The sequence below is a fragment of the Nyctibius grandis genome, chromosome 32 (assembly GCF_013368605.1).
Source record: "Nyctibius grandis isolate bNycGra1 chromosome 32, bNycGra1.pri, whole genome shotgun sequence".
NCBI classification, from domain to species: domain Eukaryota; kingdom Metazoa; phylum Chordata; class Aves; order Nyctibiiformes; family Nyctibiidae; genus Nyctibius; species Nyctibius grandis.
In genome coordinates this window covers 949,491-966,311 of record NC_090689.1, presented here as the reverse complement: position 1 = coordinate 966,311, position 16,821 = coordinate 949,491, and the positions used below count along the sequence as shown (strand labels likewise).

The window sequence follows — 16,821 nt, the reverse complement described above, 5'->3', positions numbered from 1 at the left end:
TAAGTCCAGCTTTTGAAATTTGACATCTTATGTAATAAGTGGCGACAGGCCATAATGCTCTGCCACAGTTCCCCATTCACTGGGTTGATACAGGAGAAGCCGAGTCTCCGAACGGGTCACCAAACTGTGAAATACAAGGCTGTAAAAGCGAAGAGTGCAGATAAACTGAGATGCCAGCTGTTAGAAAATCATCTATTTAAAGGCTAACTAGACAGGTACTTCACTTTAGAATGTAATAATCTAGTTACAGGTGGTTATCTGATAAGATCTAATAAGAAATTAATTATGCAGTGGAACTTGAAAAGCTCAGATTTACTGCTTTATTTCAGCTGAGCAGTCTGTATCTGTAGTGTACTAGCATCTCGGACATCAGTCCAGGTTTGTACCTGCTGCTGGTGGGAAGGAGGGCTAGAAATGTGGATATGGACTGAGGCAGAACCTCTCCTCGAGTGTTTGGCCTCTCTTTGAAACACACTTCTCAAGGGATAGAAAGAAATTCCTTCGCAGATGATCCTGTTGTACTAAATATGAGATTTGACGCTTGCTGGTGCTACTAGCAGTTTTGATTTCACACCCCCTGTGTGTGTCAGTTAGGGCAAGGAGACTCAGAAATCTCAGGTAACAACGTTTTGGTGCCCCACAGAAGCCTTGACCCAGTAACATATGGGATATTGGATACTGCATTTCATTTTTTGCCTGAAAACCCCACAAACATAATTTTACTTTTAGGAACATGCAGGGAGATATTTCTTAATTTTCTGCTGCCTTTGTTTTCCTAGAACTACTCTGCTCTATGTAGTAATTTCGAAAAATAAATCATACTTAGGTGAAAGGTAGAACACTTCACCCTGGAAAAGAGAAATGGTTTTTACAGCCATGGCAGAAAACAGAACATCTGCTTTATCATCTGTTATCACTGGCACAGTACAAATGATGCTCTGATCCTTGTTCCTAGGCCTGACTTAGCAAAACACGTTGAAGAATATATCGTGTGTCTCTGCTCTCCCTGTGCCTGCCGCTTCCTAGTACTGAGTTCAGCTTGGCACTGCGTGTCTCGGAGCCCACCTACAGCAGCAGGCAGTGCTTTGAGCAGCTGCTCATCACAGCTTGTGGGATGAAATTGGCACAAAGGCGATCTCGGGGAAACCAGAAGAATCTGGATGAGATTAAAAAGTTGTCTGCATTTAGAAGAGATTTATCATGATTAAAAGTGGGGGGAATACTGCAGCAGTAAGACAAAGGCAAGCCATCAAATCAGAAAGCAAAACAGCTGCTGCTGCCAGGAACGGGGGCTGAAAGCTCCAACAGTTCTAATATTAAAAAGAAAAGAAATTTTAATTCACTACACTGAAGCAAAATATTCCTTAAACCTGGCAAGGCCACAGCAGACTTTCTTAAAGCCTTTGAAAGGGATGAAGGATTGTGTCTTTACGTGATTAACCATGACTTTATACTTCTTGCTATTTTCCTGCACAAACACTAGCTGCTGTCTCTGCCAAGTGTCCGCATAATTACCACATTGTATGTTTATACACAATAATAAGCTCTTGGAAAAGGGGGGAAAAAAAAGTCTTTCCATGTGGTTGTTTTAGGCGGTTGGTTCTTTTTGTTGGTGGTTTTTCTGTGTTTGGGGTGTTTTTGTGGATTTTTCTTTTTTCATTCTTCTAATTTCTTTGCCATTCAAAGGTGTGACTAAATACTGAGCTACTGGCATATACTGATGCCAGGTTTTGCAAGAAGGGCATTTGCTTGCCAGAAAGGTATCTTATTTACTTTAGTGAGCTGCTGTAACTCCACGCCGTTCCTTGTCTGACTGACTTGAGTATTGACTTGCCTATTGCAGTTTGAAAGTTGTTTTGGACCAGAGAAAATAGTTTACCTTTGGCAGACAATGCTGCATGAAGGCTCAGGTGAAAAATGACATGAAACCCACTCCTTGGCCATGTGAATGTTTTTGTACGACCTTAGGTATGTTAAATACCTCTTGGGTTTCTACAAATGAGGAAGATTCAAGTATTAAACAGCCTTCAGAAGGGTGAAAGGTAATTCAAGTATTAAACAGCCTTAACAGAAGGGTAAAGTTAAGGTGAAGCTTAGGCGTGAGACCCTGCAACCACAGCCACTGACTGAGAAGACAGTGACTTCCAAACCTCCCTGGCAGCTCCAGGCAGTTTTTTCAGGAGCTTTGAGCCCCTGTGACTCTGCGAATCCAGCAGAAGGGCAGGCATTGCCTCTGAAGGGTCAGCCTGAAAATGTCACGGTGCTCATCCGCACCCTTCCTGCAAGCAGAAAGGGTACAGCAACACCCCGCTGCCTGGGCAGGTCTGACAGACTGTGAGAGCGGTACTCCAGGCTCTGCAAGCCATAAGGTGCAGGACTTTCAAACTTTGAGGTAAGCACTGGCTACTATGGTGAAGAACCGTAGTAACCTTGTACCTGGTAACCTTGGCTTATTCTTCTAGACCTGTAAATTCTAATGTCCTTCAGGGTTTATGCACTGTAATATTATTCCCTGGTTTATTCCTGCAGTATTCCCCCCTGCTGCTTTCAGCCAGGATCTAAAAAAACCCTCAAAAAAATACAGAAGTGTTGAAGAGACCAGATAAGTTCTTGAGTGGACAAGAGGTAATCCAAGGAAGAGAGAGGGGAAAAAATAAAAGGAAGTGGACAAAGGCAACAGGTAAGTGTTAAATAGGTGCAAAATGAACATGTAAAAATTATAAGCCACAGCTTTTGAGCTTCTTTAGCAGGAAATACTCTCTGACAAGCCCATTCAGTGGCCATCTTCTGATGCTGCTGGCTTCTCCCTGCCTCCGCAGGAGGCGGCCGCTGGCAGCAGCGTGTCCGGCTGCGCTCTGCTGCAGGCAGGGCTGCGCTGTGGCTGAAGCCCCACGACTGGCATGCTTGTCCTGAGTATCAGCGAAGGAAGTGGGAAAGGAGAAGTGACAGATCAGCAACAGAAAGCTTCTGGAGCAGAGCAAAGGAACATTAGATACTTCAACTCTTTCATTTAAGTGTTTAAGTCGACAGGTGCTTAAAAGAACAAATCCTCAAGTGCCTCATTTTCCAAGGCAGAAAAAAATTTAGACTTGAGCACTGGCCTGTGGCAGTAAGGGAGTTCACAGCAATTTTGTACTCCATCATTTATTACAACTGGTGCCATTCAGCATTATATATTGCTTATCCCTACAGGAAATGTATTCTCTGCAAGGCACTGTTGTAAAGTAAAAAGGCACAAGCTGCCTCTTAACAGATGCAACATGTTCTTTGGCCACTCAGTCCAAGTGGAATGACTAATTCAGCCTACAGGGAAGCGTTAAGGGTTTGAACTCCCCAGCTCGTACCTCGGCAGACTCCTCAGCCCTTTGCAAGGGGTTTGGTAGTCATCCTTGCAGGACAGGCATAGAGTAGCAGCACAGCATATCCAAAATCCAGGTTTTGGTTTTATTTGTATAATAGGAACATTGGTCATGGTACTACCCCCCTCAGGTTTACTTTAGTAGTTACTTCTGGTTACAGTGTGGCTGATCACAGGTACCTTATCTATTTTTGCCAAAGCTGCTTATTTTTCTAGAACTGGCATATTCTGAACTGTTACTGTTTTAAAATTCTTAGAAAAACCTTAAAGAAAAATAGCAATACAGCACAACTTTTTTTTTTTTTAAAAAAAAAGGCTAATGCAGTGAATGAATACAGAACGCAGTATAACTCGTAGTAAAATATCCAAAACCGCAGTGTAAGTCAGTTATTCTTCCACTGCACATAATTATGAAAAAGATATCATTGTAGTAAATTCTAATAAGATGTGGCAGCATCTTGGAAGCGGATAGAAATGAAAAACATGGTTGAATAAGCCAAAGTTGACAAATAAAGCTGGACTGTCAACCAGTACGTAAGCTTTGGCAAACAGTCCAGTATTGCTTCATGTATTTCAAGTTTAAGATCAAAAGAGACCACTGGCTTATCTCATCCAATCTTTTCAACAATAAAAACATAAGGCTAATGTGAAGTTCAGCGGTCGAGTCCCATCTAAAAGCATACCTTCTAGGAAAGCACCCAGTGTTGTTTGGTGGACATTAGGGGGATGCATGATCCATTAACTTCCTCAGTTTTAAAAATGTTTATCTTCCTAAGTATTAACCAGTGGTACCCCTTTTTGAAGCTTTTTGGACAGAGCTTTTGGGCACTTTATTGAAAAGCTTTTTTTATTCCTCCTTCAAAAAAATTAATGCAGACTGTCACCTCAGAAAGCACTAGGATAAAAACCTTTATTGTTCCACCTTTGTCAGAGTTCATCTTCTATTGATATGCATTTTTGTAACTGTAGTTTACATTAGAAACTTCAGCTCTTCAGAGGCTTAATGTGGAGTAGCAAAAGACCTTCAACACCAATTCAATCCCACATCTTCAAGTAATATACCACTTGGGCACAAGGAATCTCTAGGATTAGAATCAGTTAGATCTTCCACCTCCTCCCTTTCCTGTGTTCTTTGTCCTCATTTCATGCCAAGCTTTCACCAATGGTTCTCTGTTCTTCCATATGAGCTCATGGCCATAAGTCACGTACCACCTGAGAAAGAAAATACTAGTTAAAACTAACTGCAAATTTTCTCTGTATCTGAGGCACAGGCTGATCACTAAAATCAAGTAACTCAAATGTTCAGTACAGGAGACAAGGTAAACTGAGGCAGAAAGAACAACATTCTTGGAAAATGGCAGTGACAGGTAAGCCACTTGCTCTTTTGACTCCTAATAGTTAATTGCTTTGTGTTCTTGCTTGTCTCAGTCCTGAGAATGAATGGTTTTCATGACTTTAATTTCATGCTCTCACGATTTCTACTTAAAGATGAAATCGTTTTTTGCCATTTAAGAGACTGTTAAAACAGCATTGTTGCTTGTACTAATCCTTACTGACAACACCAAGTAAAAGTATTTTTCTTGTATGTAAATACAACTGACACGTAATGAACAGCCACGTTCCATTCAAAGTAAATTTTCTTCTATAAACATCTAAATGAAGATTTAATCTACCAGTGTTCTAGCTTAATTTATATGCATAGAGAACTATATATGCTGATATATGCATATCAGCATAAGCAATTAAGCAAGGGAGGTTATGGTGGAGAGGAGAGGTGGGAGGGAACCAATCACCTGGAAGTAGGTGTGAAGTTAGGCTTGTGGGAGAACCTTCAACCTGAGTCCTCAATAACAAAAGCACTTTTCTATGAGCCATCAGCCGGTGCCAGCTAAACTGGGCATTCCTTTAAATCATACAACCGCTTTCCTAAGTGGGCAATTGTCTGTGAGGCAAAGGATAGAAAGTACTTTGTCTATTCAAGGTATGTCCTAAATAGAGGCCCTGTTTTAGGATGAAGTGACCAAAATGATCACAGAGTGGAACATATGTAGGTGAAGAAGGCAAGATACTTGTCAACTCAAGACAATTTTTGCTGCAACTGCTATCCTATTTTAATAATATGTGAATCTGCATTATAATGAACAAGCTGATATAGATACATCATGGCAGGAAGTAGTTACGAATCAGCAAGGCTACATCAAATGCATTTGTGATGCCAGAGCAGTGGAGAAAAGGAGACTGTGCAGCACAGAACTTAATAACACCAAAGCCAAGAAAGAGCAAACCAGTTTGTAGACCAAAATAAGTGTCCTCCACCTGTTCTTTGTCTGGCCTAGTTAAATCTCAGGTAGGCTTTTAAAATGCCTAAATAAAACGTTTAAAAATGCTCTTAGCAATAAGTGTGCAAGTTAAGACAACATTGTAATCAGGTAGAAGGGGAAAAACCTCATTAGGTAATGTAGTTCATACACAGAACAATGCAGAACTGTTTCCTACAAACTAGTTTCTAGTAATTCTTCCCAATTAGGAAGGCTCCACACAAAGACAATGCAGCAACACTAAGAAACAGCAGTAGGCTGCTGAAAGGAATTTGGCCTGAGCTTATACTAACTCTGTAGCTCTCTCTAAATTGGCAATTACAGGAAAAACACTGAGACAAAGACATTTTCTTAGCTGATTAATTCTAAAGTTATTTTAATTTGTCCATGCTGTGTTTTGTGAGAATCTTTTCTGCCTTGTGACTGTCTTCAGTGTGCTGGGGAGAGCAGGACAGAGACAGCCACCCCAGGCTACTGTGACAGGACAATCTGACATCTACTCTACCACTCTAAGGCTCAATTTCTTTCAGTTCTAAGCATCTGTTAACAGTATTTTCCACACAATTTTATAGCACCACAAGGATAACTGTGAGTTGTCTTCAATGTTACTTAAGACAACATTCCATAAACCCCCCCGCACTTCAGAGATAAGAGGAAAAAAAATGGGATGAATTTAAATAAGAAACAGAAGTTGGTGAATACAGACTTACATTCCAAAGAGAGCTCCCCCAAGATGTGCAGCATGGTCAAAAAGTCTCCAGCCTAGAGCAAGCCCTGCTGTGTCAAATGCAATTATGGCTTTTAAAGCCTGGAAAGGAACAGACCATGAAATGGACAGGATCAGTCACGGCATATAATGGCCACTGATAACAAAGTTTCATATTCTGGCACAGAGCAAAAATTTGGGAGCAAAAAACATCCTGTAAATTTTATATCAAAGCAATCACTGTAAAAAAAAAAAAAAAAAAAATTTTAAAACAACAGACTCAGTCCTTAGCTGTACTGTGCTGTCAAAATACAGACATGAGCAGCTACAGAACAGTGCAGGGTAGGAATGTGTCCTTTTCAAATACTCAGTCTCTTCCAATCCTCATTTCTAAAGCTACACATACATTCCAAACTTGGGTCAAAAAAAAAAAAAAAAAAAGGAAGTTACTTGAAAGAGTACATGCTATAAAAGACCCCACAAAATACATAATTGCAACATTCTCATTCACTAATTCTGACATAGCTTAGATCTATGTGCATCTGTCCTCCCAAACACAACCCTCTAGTGGATGGTACACGGTACATGTCGGGCAGCATGCCTGTAATCTTATCTGATACAAATTCATCATCACGTGCTCCTAAATTACCCATCTATCAGAAGGCAGAAAATCAGAATGACAACTCCATGGCCAGAAACAGCATGAGCAACAGTATATCATCCTCAGGAGACATAAACCACCATAACTAATTATGCAAAATTTTACTGCATGCCTCATTCCAGAAAGACCAACAGATTCAATGTTAGGATGAAATGTTCCTTTAAGTAGGATTTCTTTCCTTAAGTGTATGTGTTAGAATAGCAGCTATATCGCTACATTGGCTTGTTTGTTTTAAACACTGATTACAGTGTATTAAGGTAGGCTACAGGAATATATAAAGTTTAGAAATACAATTACATAGTAGGGCTACAATTACTTAGGGCTAAAATTATTCCAATGTTTATACTGCAATAGCCAACGTTGCTCGTTTTACTGTTGCAATCAGTACTTCCTCATGGCAATGCTCTCTGTGGCTCTGCCAGTATTTCTACCCTGGCCATGTCTTCTAGGAAAGATGCAGTGAAAGAGTACCATGTGTTATAAATGAGGACTGCTTATTACACCATGCAAAACCCAGGTCCACTCAAGCAGAAGTGCAAGAAAAACACAAATGCTACATCTAAGAATGCTTTTTTCAAACCGGTAAGCTTCACTTACAAAAAATATTAAATCTCATGATCTTAAAATGACAAAGCTTAACTACTTTAAGTAAAACAGTAAAACAACTTTAAGTAGTGGACCAAAGATGATCAACTTATTAAAGTAAGTAAAGATATACATGAGGGTAGTGGATGTGCTTAAAAGAAGTTAATGAAACAAAAAAAAGAGTCCTGGTACTATACATGAAGAAAAGCCTCAGTAGTTTATTTCTAATCTTTTCTTAAAAGTATCAAAAGATGGTATCCGAACGAGAAGGCTGGTATTCCTTCAGGGCTAGAATGTTATTTCCCTTGAGAAGTGAAATTCTGTTTTTCCCATCTTGATAAGTTTTTCTTCAAAGAGTGTATCAGTATTAGATTAGCCTGTAACAAGTGCTGCTATAAAAAATATCACCTGTCAGAAAGAACAGTATGTGTATGCACGTTGCCTCAGACAGGTGAACCTGAGTCCCTCCCAACTTTTCACCTCTTAGTATCAGGTTTGAAACAGACCCACGGAGGATGGAATTTAAGATAATTCTAAATTCACTACATGCTTGTGCAATGACTGTGCTAGGCTGCAACAATTCAGGACCAGTCTCCAGGACTTCCATGACCTGTATTGTCTTTCAAAAGAAATTTAACAGCTTAGAAACACAAAGAGGACACATGCTCAGGTTACTGGAGAGGTATGGGGAAAATGTTTTAAGGGTAGGATTTCTTTGAAGTTCAAAGGCACTTACATTTCCTGCTGTAAATGTGAACATTGGAAGAAATATGATGGCCAGTTTTGCATCTGGCATCGTTGTACATACAGCTGCAAGGACAGTCATTATAGCTCCTGACTGTAAACACATTAAAATATATGAAAATAAGCTGAGTTGTTACATAAGAGGAAATTTATTTTTCTGCATGTGAGCCCGTTTTCCTTTTGGCTTTTATTTTCAAATGCAACCCCTGGGGTAAAACTCAAAGTACAAAGCCCCACAGCAAAGTTCAGAATGAAAATAAAACAAGACACCATTATTTAATTTCAGTATCTGAAATTATATATACTGGAAAAAAAGTACCCCTCAGATGCTTTTATAAAATTAAGAAATAACCCCTCCAATTTTTAAGATAACAATTTATGTTAACGTGCTTTTTTCCCCAGTAAACTCTAGAAATGTAACATGTATTAATCAAACACAGACATCTCAGACTAAGGGAATAATTCTGAAGCTTGTACCAAAACAAGGAAAATAACAGATGGACAGGGACAAGAAACCTTTTGTCAATGAAACAAGCAGTTCCCTGGTCTGTACTAAACTGACCATGGGCTTTTGTATCCATGAAATATCTCAATGGAAAGGCTGTGAATACAGTAAACTAATGCAACATGTGGTGATTTCAGTAAGTTCAGATCAATAAGACTAATGGAAAGTAACAATACATAGACAGCACTACCAAAAATTCTAACTTAGGGACTACTCAACAGATTTTTTTTTTCATCCCAATTTTGAAATAAGAATCTGACTTTTGGCTTTTATCAAAATTATTTAGTAAAGTAATTTGCCAAGTTTCAAAGAAGCATTTAAAACTTGGCAAATGTTTCATACTGTGAGACACTTGGCAGGAGTGCTGCCCTGCAGCCTCCACTAGTATCACTTGTTGATTTTGTTTGTCTGACTACATTATCTCTTTCTAAAGTATTCTATTTTCAATCAGAGAAGACTGTGATACACAATTATGCACTAACATTTATGAAGTAAGGTACAGAACTGAACTATCTGCTCAGTGACAAGAGGTCCTGCTGTTAAGTACTCATTTACAAGCCATTAGCTTTAGGTAGCATTAGTTCTGGGCTGCTGCTACAACAGTTAACATATTTGAGAACTAGGCAAGTTCTTATACAGGAATCACTGCCTAGTTACTTGGTTTTGGTAAACTTTCCTAGTTTCCACTATCCCAAATATATTCTTGGCTTTTAAGCAGGTTAAAGAACACAGCAGGCTTTGAAAGTGGCTTCAGAGATCATTGTAAGGTCTCTCATGCTCCAAGATACTTACAGCTCCAAGGGATGGTTCAAACCTTCCAGTGGCCATTTTAGCAACATAACTGACAAAAGTGGAGATAACCCCTAGAAAGGAAAAATGACTATTGGAAACAATGCCAGAAATGCAGACAAGCATCAGAAAGCACAACAATATTATCTGAACATCTTCCTAAAGAAGCTAGTGTAGGTGGTGTGGTTTGGTCTTTTTTTTTTTTTTTTTTTTTGAAGGGGGGGTGTGTGTGTTTTGTTTTAACTTGAATTAACTGTCATCCTTCCCCACAAAACTCCCATGAGGCTGTATTAAGAGCTATTCTGTTTTGGTAGCTAAGCATGACTTCAAACCAGATACTTGTATTGTCATGATATTTTTAAGCCAAATATCCTAAACCGATCAAAATTCTCTATGAGAGCAAATAAGCACTGCAGTTAATATAGAGCAATGTGTGGGACTGAATGATGGCCATCTGTCATCATAAATCTATTAGCCATGTACACGCTTTACTTGCATGAATATATATTTAAAGTGTTGTAAATATATATATTTAATATTACCAGCAGAAAGATACACTGCGATGAACTGCTCGCATCCCAGAAGAGAGACAATGCTGCTGGAAAAACTCCACAAAACATACATATTTGCTGCCATGTGGAATAGAGAGAAGTGACTAAATGTAGAGAGCAGCATGGGAGAACACAGGGCTTCTACAAAAGAGAAAAACAATTTAAAAAAAAGTGTTTTAATTTGCTTCAGCTTACATGTCACACAGACTAGAAATTTACCAAGACATACTATAGGCTTAGAATAACTACGCTTAGAATTCTCAAATCCAAGCTATGTAATAAACCCAGAAATGTAACAGATTCCAAATTCCATGCAATACCTTTTGAAAGGTAGAACATATACCCCAGAGATATGCAAGCTGTACAAACAGCTACTTTAGAAAGTCTTAATTACCTACTGGGGAATGTTTCATATAAAACATTTATCTTATGACAAGTCTCCGAGGCTTTGGAAAGGAAAAAAAGATATTTTATTTATATATGTATACGGTGACAGATTTTTAATATATTATATGAACATCTATATAAAATTATTTTGCTACAGAGATGGACTCAAAAAGAAAAACTTGTGTTCTTTTCAAAAAGCTACTACCTCTCCTCACTGAAACAGCAGCCTTGAAAATGCAAAAAAGCCAATTAGGAGGTTTAAAGGTCAACATTATTTAAACCAGGAGTGTTTGGGGTGACTGATGCTCAGATCTAGGTAACAGCTATCTTTAGCTTTGGAGTATGTGTGGGTAATTGGTTGAGTTTCCATTTTTCAGCAGAAATTAAGAGGACAGCAAAGTTCTCTCCTAACACGTTTCGCTCATCCTTTTATTTTTTTCCTCTACTGTAGAAATGAAAACTAATTGTTCCACCATTAAATACTAGTAACTTGCTTTCCTAAGTTAACCTCTTCAAAACATTTCAGACACAGTGAAAGCCAAGTTTTTGTTTTTTGTTTTTTTTTCCTAATGTGACCCAGAGCACAGCTTTGAAACAAGGACTCTGTACATAAGATACAGACTAATGCTTGTCTATTGATGAAAAGCACACATGCATGTGACTGATGACTGTTCTATCTGCATCCCACAGAGCATTAAAGGGGAAAAAAAATGCACTAAAAGGCCAGATAGCAGGTAAGAGTTTGGACATTAAAATATTTAGCAAAGCACCAGTGAGGTCTTTTTTTCTTCATCTATTACTTCTAACTTTTCTCCCCCAGAAGTGTTGTCTGTCTAGACAAAACGATGTATTTGGGCATGACTGAGATTGCTTGTGGGTGATGGAGCTGCAAGTGAGCTACGTGCCATCTGAAGCTTTTGCAGTATGGTCAGAGGCTCTATTACACCCCAATGCAGAGATGCCCCCCACATTACTGTTCACTTACTGGAGGATGGATCTGAGGTGAAATATGTAAACATAATCCGTCGCATCCCAGGCAGCCTCCATAAACAGAATACAAAGACATTTGCAGCTATAATACCTATTAAGAGGAAAAAGCAGTATAAAAGCAAATTATGAATGTAACATGCCATAATGCTTACTGTAAACAAGCACTCAGAAGTAAGCTTAGGAGAATCATACTTTTTCTTCACTATTTCATTAAAAGTAGTATCCACCTCTTTATATAAAAAGAGTTTAGAAAAAACAATACTGAAAGCTGTATTTATATAGTGGAAGCCTTTCAGAAATGGTATTTAATTGCAGCTGTTTTAATGTACGATGTAATGAATGAATGCAACAATCCAGAAAACCTGTACTTAGGACATTCAAGCTATGGTTTCAAACTTCTGTTCCTCTGTAGAACCAATGAAACAAGAGCCAGCTAAAGAGGCCTCTTTTCTCGCCTCTAGCTGCTTATTTCCAAATGCCACCAATCTGCTGCACGGTTGCATTTAACTGTGCACGGAGACTAGGGGAAGCATACAGACACGCAGTACACAACCCTTCTGTTTTCTGGGGAGGTTTGGTTTTGAGGTAACTGTAAAGATACTGTTTAGAGATTGAGCATAAAAAGTTGAGTTGGCATTGCTAAGGCATAGTTACCTTTGGGGGACAGCAAACGCACAGCTTTTAACTTCACAGGGGTTTATTGCAATCTTATTTCAGTTTAAATAAGAATCTAAATAACTAGAAACACAATGATGCAAAGTTATTGTTTCTTGTTTAAAGTGCCTTCTCTATTTCTATCCAAGCATTTTGGGTACCTAAAATGTTTTGTAATAGCTAGAAACATTAAAAGGGAAAATAACTGTGCTTCCTTTACAGAATGGTAAATTCTCTATTTGAAGTTTGCAACAAAATGTAAGAACTGTAAAAAACTATGATACATAAATTCCAGAACCAAAATTTTAATACATCTCTTCTTTTGGCACTCTGTCCTATTTCACCATACTCTTTTATTGCAGGAAATGCTTTCCCTGCATGCTACACCAAGATGTTACAGAACTCTCAGCAATTTCAGTACAGTAAGCCCAACTTTGTTATGGCAATGAGGGGTAAGTATCGGAATGGCTCAGGGTCTACTACCTGGAATTGACCTTGCTTGTTAGATTAACTCGATGTTGAGGGATGCTCTAGGGACTACAGAACATGTATTGGGGCGGGGGCGGTGAAAACTCAATATTTTTATCTGTATTGTGACTTGGTTTGCATGTTGAAGAGCAATCCAAAGCATTGTACAAAACTTCTTGACAGGACTTGTTAACATGTAGAACATGTAAGAGCAGATATGGCTTAGCTACTTTATCTAGATTTTGATCAAGTTCTCATCAATTTCTCTCCCCACACTATATTTATCTTGGGGGGTTTCAAGTCATGTTAGGCTAACCAATCAAAACTATACCATAACCAAAGGAAAGCTAACAAGATAGTTGCTTCTTGTTTACAACACTATGTATGTAAAATAGCAAAAAATTATCAGGGAGTTTTATTTCCACGTGTCAGTGGAATATATACTCATGTTCCCTCTAAAAGCATTTGCTGTTTTTCAGAGTTCCTGAGAAAAATGTTGCTGGGGGAAGATTCTAGCTAATACTCCACACTCTCTCTCAGAGATGCACAGGAATTTTTTTAATGCATACAAAAAATAGTGTGTGAGAACGAAGTGTAGCAGAAATAGTGTATGTGCAGGTGTAAGTTTACACATGCTTTGTGCCTAACAGCCTAAACGTGGTATGAAAGCCATCTGTTTCAACATACTGTACCTGTTTGCCATATTTCTCTTCCTGTGAATGTCTAATACTTGTAAGCTAACACAAACCTGTCACAGTCCGCTGACCCTCAGTCAGGTTATTCCACCAGCTGTTAACCTGAAACAGAACTGTTGTACATCAGTGCCACTGCAGAGTATTTGCAATTTCTAAAACAGTCACAGAAGGTTCTACCTTTTTAAGAATGGGAAGCATTTGTTTGAAATCTAAGTAAATCAGTTTCAAACTTTTTCATTTCTGACTGGTTTAGGTTTTCACGTCGGCATTCCCTTACTCTAGAATAGTTATCTACCCTCCTTTTCATAAAATATCCCAACAGAGATGAAGAGTTTCTTCAAAAAGGGGGTTGTATCCTTTTACCCAACTCCATGGGTTTACCTCTGCTTGTATTAAACAAGGATCTAGCCCATAATGCTTACTTTAGCAGATCAGCCAAAGTTAGCATAAACCCTGCCTGGACTAAGCCGCACCCTCATGCTGTCTAACATCACACCACCCACCTTTGAGAGATTCCACTTTTGTGCCAGGGTCACTTTTGCGGAGGTGGCTCACAAGATGTGGAATCCATTCCCCCTTGCGTCCAGCTCACCCAGCCCTCCTCCAAGTTTAAAACCCCTGAAAAAGTTTATTTTGAGCGCAGTCAGCCCACAGACAAATTCCACCCCCCTTTTCCCTTCCTCAGCTTCCAGAATCATTTTGGACAAATATTTTATTGATAGCTCGATGACCGTGCGACCATACTGATGGGGACAATGTCATAAAAGTTATTTGTAGGTTGAAGGCGGGGGGAAATAACGCTGTATGAAACAATTCACTATTTGATATCAAAGTAACAACTTCACTGCATTTCTTTTTAATTATCTGGCACAGGATACAGATACCAGTATGTCCTACAAAGTTCTCCAGTATAAGAACACTAAATAAACATGATTTTTCTAAAATACAAGAAGTAGACGCCCTCAGGCGCTATTCGGGGATCCTGAACTTTTAAAAATAGAACTTAGGAGTTGCAGAGGGGGATTGGGAGTTTAAGCCTATTAACAACAGGGCAGTATTGGTTTATTTTTTGGATAACTAATCACCAGATCTTCCCCTTCAGGTTTTGAAGGAAAACAAAAGTATAAAACCTTTTTTAAATGATTTAAAATATTAAGTGGCAATCATAATCTCACCTGCAGTTCATATACACCCAGCAAGAAAGCGTGCTGTACTGGGCCTGGCTAGGGGAGAGTTAACTTTCCTTATAGCAGCTTATACATGGTGCTGTGTTTTAGATTTTTGACTAAAACAGTACTGATAACACGCTAATGTTCTAGCTTCTGCTGAACAGTGTTTGCACAGCACCAAGACCTCTTCCATTTCTCACTCTGCCCTGCAGCGAGTAGACTGGGAGTGTGCAACAGCTTGGGAGGGGACACAACCAGGCAGATAACCCGAACTAACCAAAGAGATATTCTCTACCATATGTCATAATCAGCAATAAAAGGGAAAAGAGGGGATTTTAGGAGGTTTACCCATCTTTTGCTCATGAACTGGCTGGGCATTGGTCTACCCACAGCACATGAGTGACTGCCTTTGCACCACTTGTTTTTTTCCTCTCCTCTCCCACTTATCCTTATTAAACAATTTTTTGGTGGTTGTTTTATCTTTACCCCCAAGTTTTCTTTTATTGTTCATTTCCTCTTCCCTCATCCCATGGTAGGGTTGTGGGGGAAGCGAGCGAGCAGCTGTGTGGTACTGAGCTGCCCACCAGTGTTAACCCACAACACATGCCCATTTTGAAACAAGTACCACAGTGCACAGCACACAAGTTACAAAAGCAGCTCCTCTGTGTCCTAGCCAGGACCCCCGTGCTTCTCCAGCTCCACACTCAGCCCTACTTCCCTTGGACAAGCAAAGCTGAAAGAGTAATCTAGCCTGGTCTATCATAAGCCATGGTAGTAACCTTGAAACAAATGTAAAACATTTGTGCAGGCTTAGCTTAGTTTTAAATCCATTAATTGAAAACTACATGACTGACACTTTTGGGATGTCAACTAAAGTTATAACAAATCTTATAGTACTTACTTTGTTCTTACTGCCCAAACTCCAAAGTATTTGCATGAAAATGTCAGCGCTCATAAAGAAAAAAGCCCTCTAAACCCTCATATTTGTGAAAGATAAGTTGAAAATACAAATACATTTCAGAAGCCAGAGCATTAAAAAATTTTATGCTTAAGGTGCAGAGTTTAAGCTAGCTCAGTCCTCTTTCAGAGTTCATGTTCGCTTTTCAGAACATTTAGACATAGCAAGAAGGAAATCTTTTTATAGTGAAAAAGTAAAAGGTACCTAGTTTAGATATACAAACTACTACTAGTGACCTCTCTCCCCTGCATTTCAGGGCAAAGATGGTATTTTTCTCCAGTATAGCCTTTCTAGTGATAGCGAGAGTTACAGTTTTCTACAACTAATTCTATCAGTTCTTCTGGTAATGAAATGTATCTACTGTAATTTGCTGAGAACCTATTCCTTCTCCAAGTTAAAAATCAGGACAAACTGGACAAGTATCAGTTGTACAAACGGTGCCCGCAGATGTGCCCACACCAGAGGAAAGAGCGGTCATGTCTCACACCTCCACAGGGACCCCCCGTGTGCGAACAGCCCGTCCCTGGCTCCCTGTACCTGCTTCCTGAAGTCCCCCCTCTTCTGCGGCCGTATTTTATCCAGCCAGTCTGCTCGAGCTTCCTCGAAATAGGTCTGGACCCGCGACTTGAGCGACTCGTACTGCCAGATGGCGGCGGACCCGAAGGCAGAGCCTGTGAACTGGGCGGCAGCGGGTAAAGTCAAAAGGAACGCGCCGGCCCCGGCCCTGCCGGCTGTGGCTGAGGCGGTCACGCTCGCCTGCGCTTATGTTACGCGCCGTCCCCGTTGCTCGGCCCTGAGCAACGCCAGCCCGGCATCGGGCGCTAAGGCACCGCTGACAGACGGGGGTCCCGCCGCGGAGCCGCCCGCCGGGGCTCCCTACCCACCCCGCTCCCCTCCGGCCGGACAGGGCATCCCCCGGCCCGCAGGAGCCACTTACCCCCACCGCGAAGAAGAGCGGCTTGACCAGGCGGCGCGGCGAGGGGCGGCCGGTGCGGGGCGGCGGCGGCGGGCAGAGGCGGCGGCGCGGGGGCGGCGGGCCGGGCCGCGCCTCGGCGGCGGCGGCTGCAGGGGGCTCCTCGGGCCGCGGCCGCGCCCGGCGGAAGCCCTGTCGCTGCTCCAGCAGCACCGTCAGTCTGCGGGGGAGAGACGCGGGCCGTCAGCACCGCCATGACCGCCCGCCCGCCCACAGCCGCCCCCTCCCCAGCCCGGCCCGGCGCTACCTGTGCGGCCGCCGGCCCCAGGCGTGGGCCCAGCACCACCACGCCATGTTGGGCCCTTCCCCG

The 16,821-nt window shown here is 40.7% G+C and overlaps 1 protein-coding gene across 1 annotated transcript; it reads right to left on the bottom strand.

Annotated features, from left to right (window-relative positions):
• Nucleotides 1–4,251: 4,251 nt before the first annotated feature.
• On the bottom strand, nucleotides 4,252–16,821 carry PARL (presenilin associated rhomboid like). The gene is made up of 10 exons (XM_068421190.1): nucleotides 16,759–16,821; nucleotides 16,476–16,671; nucleotides 16,076–16,216; nucleotides 13,465–13,513; nucleotides 11,590–11,685; nucleotides 10,209–10,358; nucleotides 9,670–9,740; nucleotides 8,365–8,466; nucleotides 6,387–6,484; nucleotides 4,252–4,570 (listed from the first exon to the last, which is right to left on the bottom strand). The coding sequence occupies exons 1-10, from the start codon at nucleotides 16,803–16,805 to the stop codon at nucleotides 4,453–4,455; spliced, it is 1,068 nt and encodes a 355-aa protein (XP_068277291.1). The 5' UTR covers nucleotides 16,806–16,821; the 3' UTR covers nucleotides 4,252–4,452.

Excerpts from the sequence above, each read along its gene's own strand:
- PARL (XM_068421190.1), bottom strand. The coding sequence starts at position 16,805 with ATGGCGTGGTGGTGCTGGGCCCACGCCTGGGGCCGGCGGCCGCACAG. Across the intron at positions 16,217-16,475 it reads CGCTCTTCTTCGCGGTGGGG|TTCACAGGCTCTGCCTTCGG; the intron begins GTAAGTGGCTCC and ends GCTGCCGCCCAG. Across the intron at positions 8,467-9,669 it reads TTGAACCATCCCTTGGAGCT|TCAGGAGCTATAATGACTGT; the intron begins GTAAGTATCTTG and ends ATGTGTTTACAG.